Source organism: Mesitornis unicolor, unplaced genomic scaffold (assembly GCF_000695765.1).
Source record: "Mesitornis unicolor isolate BGI_N332 unplaced genomic scaffold, ASM69576v1 scaffold18690, whole genome shotgun sequence".
NCBI lineage: Eukaryota > Metazoa > Chordata > Aves > Mesitornithiformes > Mesitornithidae > Mesitornis > Mesitornis unicolor.
In genome coordinates, this window is record NW_010160491.1 from 13,099 (window position 1) to 23,096 (window position 9,998).

The 9,998-nt window shown below is 46.0% G+C and overlaps 1 protein-coding gene across 1 annotated transcript in view; it reads left to right on the forward strand.

The window, feature by feature from the left end:
* RBM22 (RNA binding motif protein 22) overlaps nucleotides 1–7,277 on the forward strand; it is a 7,886-nt gene extending 609 nt beyond the window's left edge. Inside the window, exons 2-11 of the mRNA XM_010190199.1 lie at nucleotides 632–685; nucleotides 1,627–1,656; nucleotides 2,689–2,821; nucleotides 3,095–3,195; nucleotides 3,339–3,511; nucleotides 4,088–4,288; nucleotides 4,806–4,970; nucleotides 5,395–5,483; nucleotides 6,010–6,141; nucleotides 6,828–7,277. Of these exons, the coding sequence (XP_010188501.1) occupies nucleotides 632–685; nucleotides 1,627–1,656; nucleotides 2,689–2,821; nucleotides 3,095–3,195; nucleotides 3,339–3,511; nucleotides 4,088–4,288; nucleotides 4,806–4,970; nucleotides 5,395–5,483; nucleotides 6,010–6,141; nucleotides 6,828–6,958 (1,209 nt within the window). The 3' untranslated portion in view covers nucleotides 6,959–7,277. The remainder of the gene's footprint in view (nucleotides 1–631; nucleotides 686–1,626; nucleotides 1,657–2,688; nucleotides 2,822–3,094; nucleotides 3,196–3,338; nucleotides 3,512–4,087; nucleotides 4,289–4,805; nucleotides 4,971–5,394; nucleotides 5,484–6,009; nucleotides 6,142–6,827) is intronic.
* Nucleotides 7,278–9,998: the final 2,721 nt, after the last annotated feature.

Sequence of the window (9,998 nt, forward strand, 5' to 3'; positions counted from 1 at the left end):
GGTGGCTGGAGAGAGCTCCCGGCAGCGAGGCGGGGGTTGAGCTGGCTCCTTCCTGCGCCCGTGGTCGCGTTCTTTCGAGCCGAGGCCTTTCCTGGGTGGGCCAGCGCAGACAATAGGTGCTGGGGGGTGGTGTCATCTGCTGCTGTCAGGCCGCTGAATAGCAGAGATCTCTGAATACGTTTTTTGTTTGTTCTGAGTTTCCCTTCAAACAAGAGCTCCCGGCAGCGAGGCGGGGGTTGAGCTGGCTCCTTCCTGCGCCCGTGGTCGCGTTCTTTCGAGCCGAGGCCTTTCCTGGGTGGGCCAGCGCAGACAATAGGTGCTGGGGGGTGGTGTCATCTGCTGCTGTCAGGCCGCTGAATAGCAGAGATCTCTGAATACGTTTTTTGTTTGTTCTGAGTTTCCCTTCAAACAGGAACAGCGAGCAGGTCGTGGTTCTTTTATAGCATGGGCTTTGGGTCGCGGCTTGTAGCTGTCCCAGTGACTTCTTTTCAATCAGTCTTTTTGTGTGTCTTTCAAACGGTACGGTTAGATTAGCTCAGTGGTGTTCAGAGTGTGATTTGAGCACTGCTGTGATGTGACAGTTTATTGTAAATTCCTGATGTTCTTTTGTAATTTTTTTTGTTCAATTTAGGACTTCCCTATCCTGTGCCAGACATGTCTTGGAGAAAACCCCTACATTCGAATGGTACGTGCCTGTTTGACCGTGCAGTCCTCTCCTCTGTGTCAGCACTAGAACTGTTGGGTTTCAGGACCTAAAATAAGCCTGACTACAGGAGGAGATGCTGAAGTGGGCATGCACTCCTAATTAGTTGGTTCTGCACTACAGGATTTGGTTCCAGCCATGATTGGTATGCGATGTCATGGCATTAGGTATGTGATTTAAGAATAAATTAGTCGAAAAGGAGCACAAGATTACCCAGTTCAATGTCGAGAGTGCAGGAAATACTAGAAAAAGCTCTGGTACTGGTAAATCATGTTAGGTGGAGAATGATGAGCTGCTGAAATATTAAATAGCTTTTTAAAATGCAAAGAGCACGCACCTGTAAAAATCAGTTAAAACTGTCTTATGAGGGCTGCCCAGTGGTAATTTAAATCCTCGCTTGTTTACCTTGGTTTCCTCCATGCAGGACGAGTCTGTCCCCTTACACTGCTTTTCCCTGTGCTCAGTCCGGTTGTGTATGACCTGCACTTACATTGGCTTTGCTTCACATTTCCATTCCACCAAGTTTACCTGAAGAGATTATAAACATGACCCTACTGCTCCTATAGGTGACATTTCAAAACCTGCTTGTTTTCATGGACTTATTTCACGTGACATCATCTTTGCTTAAAAAATCACCGTTACTGTTCTGTTTCCTTCTTGCCTTTCATCAGTGCGTGAGGTGGGACTTGCAGTACTGTGTTTTTATGAATGTTTCTGAAACAAAAATTAATTGAATGTTTTTTGGGATTCTTTTGTCCTGTTGACTTGCCGAGGTATGAGCCCAAAACACTGAGGTGGGCGAATCTAAATGCAGCATAATCAGGAAAAAACCACTGTGCTGTAACATCAGTTGTATGTTTCATGTGTTATGGTGAATTGACGACGTTTCACATTTTCTTTTATTGTTTTTAATTGTATTTCAGACCAAAGAAAAGTACGGAAAAGAATGCAAGGTAGGATTGTTTGTGTTCTGAAGAAAGCACGTCTGAACTGGGGCACATCTAGGAGTAATAAATGTTAACGTTAAAAAAACCTGTCAGCTTCAGAAAAGTGTTTATCTGGGCTAACTCCTGAAGATGTTTACGTAACTGCATAAATTTTTAGGTCAATCCACTGGGCGCTTTCTTAGACAAAATCGGTGTGTCTTAAAACTGGTGAAGGCTGTTTAGATACACAGGATTCACTCCTTTATTGAAATCAGGCTTTGTGAATCTTGTACTGTATTTGAAGAGATTTTGGCCTTTAAAATGATCTATCTTCTCTTGCAGGTTTGTTTTTACTTGTAATTGGCACATAAATAACTGGAGGTTAGGTTTTGCTGTAACTATGTTATTTGTCACTGCGTGGTGTTGTGTTGGCTGTCTAAGGAATAAGCCCCATTTATTTCTGAGAGCAAGCAGTATTTAGTGTTGTCTTCACTGAGGGAAATCAAAGGAGGTTTTTGCCCTTTTTATCAATTGTCGTCTGAGGTAGGGAGAAGGTATTGAAATCTTGCTTCCCTTCCTCGAACGGTCCATGCAGCGGAAGCAGATGCATCATTCCACCAGATAAGATAGGAAGCAGTGGTTTTCTTCCGGACCAGAAGTCTCATAACCCCTCACTGGACTTGCTGCTGTGCTGGTGACTGATTTACGTATAACTTGTAGTTTATCTCTAGTAGCTCTATACTGACGTCACCTGTAATTAAGGAGAATTTCTGTTTTCCTTGGAGTAGATGTGCTTTCAGCATTTGGGTTGTGGTAATAACTTAAAAAACCGAAACCAACAACAAGAAAAAATAATTCCTAAACCTTTCTTCTGTCAAAGTAGGGCACCAACTAGGAACAAATATTTATTGAGGTCTAAATCTTAGTGCTAAGATGAAGTTGTATTTACGGTTTAAAGAGTTGAGATGCGTTTGGACTTTTAAGTTGCTGCCCAAGAAGCAGAGCGGTAACTTCGTTGCTGTGCGATAGCGATCCAAGCGTTGACTTTCTGCCTTTCAGATTTGTGCCAGGCCTTTCACAGTATTTCGTTGGTGCCCTGGTGTTCGTATGCGTTTCAAGAAAACTGAAGTGTGCCAGACGTGCAGCAAGCTGAAGAACGTCTGTCAAACCTGTCTGCTTGACCTGGAATATGGTGTGTACCGAAAAATGTAAACTAAGAGAAGAAGCCGATCTGCTTGCCTGTGAAATGAAAGTTGGCGAAATGTCTTTACATGTGTGCATGTAATTGCCACGGTTGTCTGAGAAGAACAAATCTTCATGATCACATCCCTTCTGAGGCTCAGGGGCAGTGTGGTGCACCTGTGCAGATGAGTTATCTCGGGCTAGGGCAGGTTGCAGTAGCTATTTTGCTCTTTTAGCCTGTGCTTCATATGGATTTGTTGGGGGCTTTTTTGTTTCATTCTAGGTTTGCCTATTCAAGTCCGGGATGCAGGGCTCTCTCTTAAGGATGAAATGCCTAAGTCTGATGTCAATAAAGAGTATTACACCCAGAACATGGAACGAGAGGTAAGAAAGTAGTTACAACCATGCTGGCTGCGTGTGCAGGAGGAATGATGTAACTTATCTTAAAATAATTTCTTTGCTCTGGTTCTGCGCATTAGTTTTCAGTGGTGATACATACTTAATTACTTGTTTTAATTACTGTTTAGATATCCAATTCTGATGGCACTAGACCAGTTGGTGCCCTAGGAAAAGCTACTTCTACCAGCGACATGCTGCTGAAGCTGGCTCGGACCACTCCTTACTATAAACGTAACCGTCCTCACATCTGCTCCTTCTGGGTAAAAGGAGAATGCAAGAGAGGAGAAGAGTGTCCCTACAGGTACAGATAGATCTTGAACAGTTAATCTGTTCTACGTGATCAGACACAGCTCTCCTTGGGGTTTGAAGAGCAGGAGATGCTGTGGTGGGCAGGAGACACGGCACTGTGATTGGGGTCAGCGCAAAACCTGCATTCAGTTGGCTCACAGCACCAGTGAATGAATCTTTGTTGTGGCAAGCTCGTTTGTGAGGAATTAGCTGCGTGGTCTTGTAGTGTTTTGCTGAAGCAATGACTGCAGCTCTTCTCTTGCACAGTTCATTTTTTTCCCCTTTGTGGCATCAGTCCCTTCAATCAAAGATCTTTGTATTGGAACAAAAGGCCATTTGAAATCTAGCTCTGGTATTTTGTAGTGTTGAGTGCTGAGCTGTCAGAAGTGCCATTCACTGAGACCTTGAGGCAGTCCTAGCTGCAATTTAAGTTTTTGGGGCTGTCTGTTCTGTTTTGGCATGTTTATATGAACGGGCGTAAGCATATAAGTGACCAGAGGCCTTTAGAAGGGAAGGTAGCAGTTACAGTCATTTTGATCTGATACCGCTGTGCCTGGTGTTATGAAATGCTTTGTTTGCTGAACCTTAGGCATGAGAAACCTACAGATCCAGACGATCCTCTGGCTGATCAGAACATCAAAGATCGTTACTACGGAATTAATGATCCTGTGGCTGATAAACTTCTGAAGCGAGCATCAACCATGCCTCGTCTAGACCCACCTGATGACAAAACTATTACTACGCTGTATGTTGGAGGGCTTGGAGATACTATCACTGAATCGGATCTCAGGTGTGTTGGTGAATTTGTATTGCCCTTGCCTTTTTATATGATGCTGTGATTACTGCTCATCTTCAAGTGAGGAAATCTCTCTTGCAAGGGAAAAAAAGAATTAATCTGGTTTTCAGTTTTCGTTAATGGAGAACTGGTTGGTGGGCAAGTGCAGAGGAGTGCCAGCTTGTTAGAGAGCAGATAAACAGGCACAATTCAAATGCTTTGATTAAAATTTCTCTCTTCAAAGATGAGTCATCCTTCTGAGCTGTTGCGGATACTGTGTTACACTTTTACAAGAAACTCCCAAAGTCTGCGTCTAGCTCTAGCTTCTGAGAAACGCTGTTGCAGAGTTTTTATTGCTCCATAATTGCACAGAGAGGCAAGAGACTTGATTTCTAATGGTTAATCTGAACTGGTGATGGAGAAAAGAAAGGATCTGAGTGTATCTGTTTCAGCATGGGATGAGATCCTACTCTGCTCTGTACCTTGTGGCTGGGAGGAGTGAGATTTCATAATCATTTTTTTCCCCACACAGAAATCACTTCTACCAGTTTGGGGAGATTCGGACAATAACTGTAGTGCAGAGGCAGCAGTGTGCTTTCATCCAGTTTGCCACCCGGCAAGCTGCAGAAGTGGCTGCTGAGAAATCCTTCAACAAACTCATTGTCAATGGCCGCAGGCTCAACGTCAAATGGGGAAGGTGAGTGCTCAGGGAGGAAGCCTTGAGGATGCTGCCAAAGGGTTCTTCGCTCGGTTTATGCGGTCTTGATGAGCGGGACTGGATATTACGCTCAAGTAGATACTGATTTGGTAAATAGTTGGAGTCCAAGATTTTCTTTCAGCAGTGAAATCTGGGTTGGAGATTACACAAATTACACAAATTGTGTAAGGGATTTCCTGGTTGAGGGTTATGGATGAGTTTCTGTAGTTTTGCTTCTAATCCATCTCTTGTAAGCACTGTTTGCACACTTGGTACCAGCTGTCTCTGATGTTCTGTGAATTTTTCAACTTTGGTGGCCTGAAGCAATGGACCTGGATTAAATAATGTAAAACTATTGTGGTGCGAATATCTGCTTATCCTGCTTTTTCTTATCCTTGTTCTCCAACTTTTGTCTGTTTTTTAGGTCCCAGGCGGCAAGAGGAAAAGAAAAGGACAAGGAAGGTACTACAGAATCTGGGATAAAGCTGGAGCCAGTTCCAGGGCTCCCCGGAGGTAAGGAAGTTGTTTTCAGCTCCAAAGCAATGCTGACCTGCTTCCATGAACGATGCTGGTGTTAAACCTCTCAGAGCAGTAACGGGTTGGGATGGTAGAGGCACTGGTGAGCCCAGAGCAAGTGGTTACAAGGGGTTTGCAGCACATTCAGCTGGGATGGGAAGTGAGCTTTGAGGAGGAGATTCTTGTTGAAAAGAATTCTTTATGTGATGGGTGAAAAGTTAAAGCTGAATTTAAGTTAGGTTGGAGATACTGGCAGCCATGCTTTTCAAAGCGTGGGTTAATGTTTTCCTAATCCACTGAGTGTTGTATAATGGAAAAAGCAAAGCTGGTTTCAGGTGAAGTGGTGACTGTTCTGGAGTTTCAGTGCAGTTCTGCTTCTCGCTCCCATTCAGATATGCAATAGTAGCAGCAGTTTTGCCCCTGGGGAAGAACTGATTGTGCCTCCTCTCTGAAGGAAGATACCTCTGCATATCTTGACTGAGAGATTTTCCATAACCACAGTGTGTTGGGTTTTTTTCTGCAGCTCTCCCTCCTCCTCCAGCTGCAGAAGAGGAGGCTTCTGCAAATTACTTCAACCTACCTCCAAGTGGCCCTCCAGCCGTGGTGAACATTGCCTTGCCACCTCCTCCTGGTATTGCTCCGCCACCACCTCCAGGTACCTGTGTTTCCCCTTTGAGTGGGGGTATCTGATTTGGTGTTTGACCATCTAGCCGTCCTTGCTTGGCTGCGCTGCAGTGCTGCTGCGTGCCCAGAGTTGACTTTCCTCATCCCTGATCACGCAGTGTAAACCGATCATCTAAAATGAGCTGTCAGCACAGTTTAATTAAACTGAGCTGCCTGCTGTGGTATGTGTTCACTTGCGAATTCTGAGGCATGTCAGAGATCCCTGTTACTGGTACTGAGACCTACTCGGTGCTTTTGCTGGCTGCGTAAATTCCACACTAACCTGAACTTCAAAGGGTAATTCTGCAGCTGATTGAATGCCAGCCTGTGTTTGATGGTGTGTTTATATCAATCCTGCTTTTTATGAGATGTCAGACTCTTGTGGGTATGTTTTCTTTGCTCCACAGTTGAGTAGAAAGCATTTAGATTAGCATTACAGACACGCGTCCAGTCCCCTCACCAGCTTTTATCTGTGAGTAAGGATGTGTGTTGCGTAAGGATTGCCCCCAGTTGTACTAGAAAGAGGGGAAATAGTCTGGGGATTTGAGGGCTGGTTGGAGATGTGCACCTTTTTAAGGCATAGCTGTAAGCTGTTTTCTGCTGGTAGTTTCAAGCAGCAGTACATCTGCATGAGTTGTTCTGTTACTTTGTCTGAACCTCATGAATTTGTTTCTGCAGGTTTCGGACCACACGTGTTCCACACCATGGGGCCCCCGCCTCCCTTCATGCGAGCCCCAGGCCCCATTCACTACCCGTCTCAAGATCCCCAGAGGATGGGTGCCCACGCAGGGAAGCACAGCAGCCCCTAGCACGTCGTGCCGCCCTCGTCGTTTAAGTAAATGCTATTTTCTAGTTACCATGGTAGCGCCGTATGTTGAGCTGTGGGTGAGCTAGAGAAGCCTTATTTCCCTGCTTGCAGACACCGGGCAAGCCGAGCTCCGTGTCTCCGCTAGCTAATGGATCGCTGATACATCCCAGGTCTTTCATTTAGTGTTGGGGGGTGGAGGGGTGGGGAACAGGCAAAAGGGCTGTCAGGGGTCTGTGGATCAGGTGTACCAGAGTTACAGTGCTATCCGTGTATCCCGTTTGCACACTTTTGAAATAAACTACTGGAAAAACCAAACCAAACCCTTTTCAAGCCCATTTGATATCCTCAGTCTGAGCACTAGGGACTAATTAAACATAAGCAGAGACTCTTCTCCGTCAGGTAACTGATGGCTTATTATTCTAGTGAGATATTAAACCAGGACTCAATAAAAGCTGAAAAACAAGTTTCTCAGATGTGCCAAATCCATGGCTTTGCCTTACTATTGGCACAGAATTTTTCTCCTTCCTTTTTCCTGACATCTTGCTTAAAAAAAAACAACAAACCACAAACCCCAAACCAAAAACCCAAAACTTTTTTTAATGCTTCACTTCTGATCCTGCGCATCCTGAGCCAGATAAGTGTTAGACCATGCGAGCAGCTGCCAGGTAGTGCGGGTGTGACGTGGAGTGACAGGTTAGCAGTTGCCTGTTTAGCCTGGTGAAGGCCCCTGCGGTGGCCCCCTTGGATGGGCTTGTGTTGCTGGCAGCTGCAGGGGGGACACACGGTGCAGCTGCGAGCTTGGCTGGGTATATTTGAAGCATGGTCAGGGCTTTTGAGGCCTGTGGGTACAGTCTCCTTGTAAACTGTGAGATGGATCCCGCTTCGTCCTGCTTTGGTAAGACACGAACCTTTTCTGTGCTCCAACTACAGTGTTTGTCCAGGAGCAACCATGGTCTGCATGGAGCCTGCTATTGAGATGTATGTACACGTGGGTAGAGGGGTTTAGGTTTATCTGTATGTCAGCTGCTTTCATGTAATGGATTTGTGGACATCTTTCTGTAAAGCAAAACATGATGGGACCTGTTCTGAAGCCTCGTTTGCTTGTTTTAAAAAAGAATACATTAAAATATTTGAATTTTTCAGTACTTTGCTTAGACCCTGATTCCTGTAGCACAGTGTCTGAAGACTTTGATTTTTATTTGGCTGCTGCCAAAGCCAAGATGCAGAGTGAGTAATGATGGCAGGTCCACTTGTAGTTCTATGTGCTATCCTGTACCGTGCCACGGGGTCCCACCGATGCTGCCACTGAAGGCATGTGTGCTGGTGCCAGCCCTGCCAGGCTGGTGGAGGTGGTGTAGCACACATGGCTCCAGGGGCATGGCTGCCTTTCTCTGGAAGGGCTTTGGGCACGGGTCATTAGTTCAGCTTTTGTCAGGTAAGATCCAGTTTTGGAGGACGGGTAGGGGCCTGCTTGTGGATTGGAGAGGGCTGCAGCATTTGCCACTACTCTGGCCCTGAGTAGTGGTAGTTGCAGCCTGCAAGTGCAGTGCAGACAGATCTCGAATGCAAGCAAGCTTTATATTACTGCAATTTATTTATTTATTATTTCCAGCCAGGTCGCCAGGGGTACACGGGTTCTTCGGCTGATGGACAGAGGAGGAGAGAGATGGATTTGGAACAGGACAGCAGTTGAGCATCATAAATTTTTAATGCTTAAGGAACATACATTTTTATTTCTATTTACTTGTCCCTTTCTGCTTCTGTTGGAAGAACAGAGCATGAATGCTGTGTTGTGGCAGCAGAATCCCTGTGTGGGATTTGCGTAGCATTACAAATACACTTCACAAGTGAGGCAGCTGTTAGCTGCATTTTTACCACAAAATTTACTTATTCCATTTTTTCACAGTGGTGGAAAAAGAAACTTTTATCCTGACGGTCCCGCTTTTGCAAGATTAAATAAGGGTAACATTAAGAACCCGATAAAAGCAACTGTAGAAAGCCTGTATTAAGTTAGAGATCGTTGTTAGAGGTTAGCAGGGTTTCCAGATGTTCTGATGAGTGGTGTTGGCTGCGTGTGCCACTGGTGAAAGTGTGTAGTTGAATCCTTGCTGCTGGTTTTTGTGTTCATGGAGCAGCCCGTGCTTGCTCTGGAGTCAGGGCTGCCCTGCTTTTCCTTCCCATTGGTGTTGAAGCTGCCAGAGTTACCCCAGCAGTATCTTTAGTGCAGCGAGTCCACACAGGGCCTGATCCTGATTGACCAACTGTGTGAAGCAAATCTGGCGTCAGTCAGTCAAAGGGCTTAGGTGTTTCAGCAAGGCATGCAAATAGCACTAGGAAGGGGAAGATATCAGCTGCCGAGTGCGAGGCGGTAGCTTGTGGAAAATGAGGTGCAAGTTTCCAGCTCCCAGTGTTGCCCTCCCATCTGTCCCCGCTGTGCTGTGCAGTGTTTGTAAACAGGCACGTGCCCAGTCCCACGTTTGTTTTGTCCAGCCCAGCCCAAGGTAACTGCTTCTAACATGCCAACGTCTCCGGTCACTTGTCTTGCTGGTGTTCTTCAACTGTTCTCCTCCCGCTGTCCCGACCGGAATGACAGATGCAGGGTTGCCCTGAAGATGGAATTTCTCTGCAAAGGCACCAGCTGTCGGAGCAGGTCTTGCGTGTCGGTGAGGAAGCGGCGAGACAGCTCGGTGTGCTGCAGCTGGCGGTTCTGCCGTTTTCCATGAGGCAGGGGAGAGGACAGGCTGTACGAGGTGTTTTGTTCGGTGACGGCTGTGGGAGCTTACGGGGATCTGCTTGCATTAACGATGAGAACTTGGCTGGTAAGCTTAGCACGAAACGCCCTGGTAACAATGGCTGCTATGAGGGGAATGCAAAATGGTCCCAGACTTGAGCTTGTTCAAATCCCGCTGAAGAAGATGTCAACCCGAGACCACCAGCTTAGCTTTCACCAAGGATACTTACTCCCCTCTCCCCTACCATGCGAAGTACGTTTGAGTCTAGCGAGAAAAGCATCCGTGCTGATGAGGGAGGGAGTGCGCGTG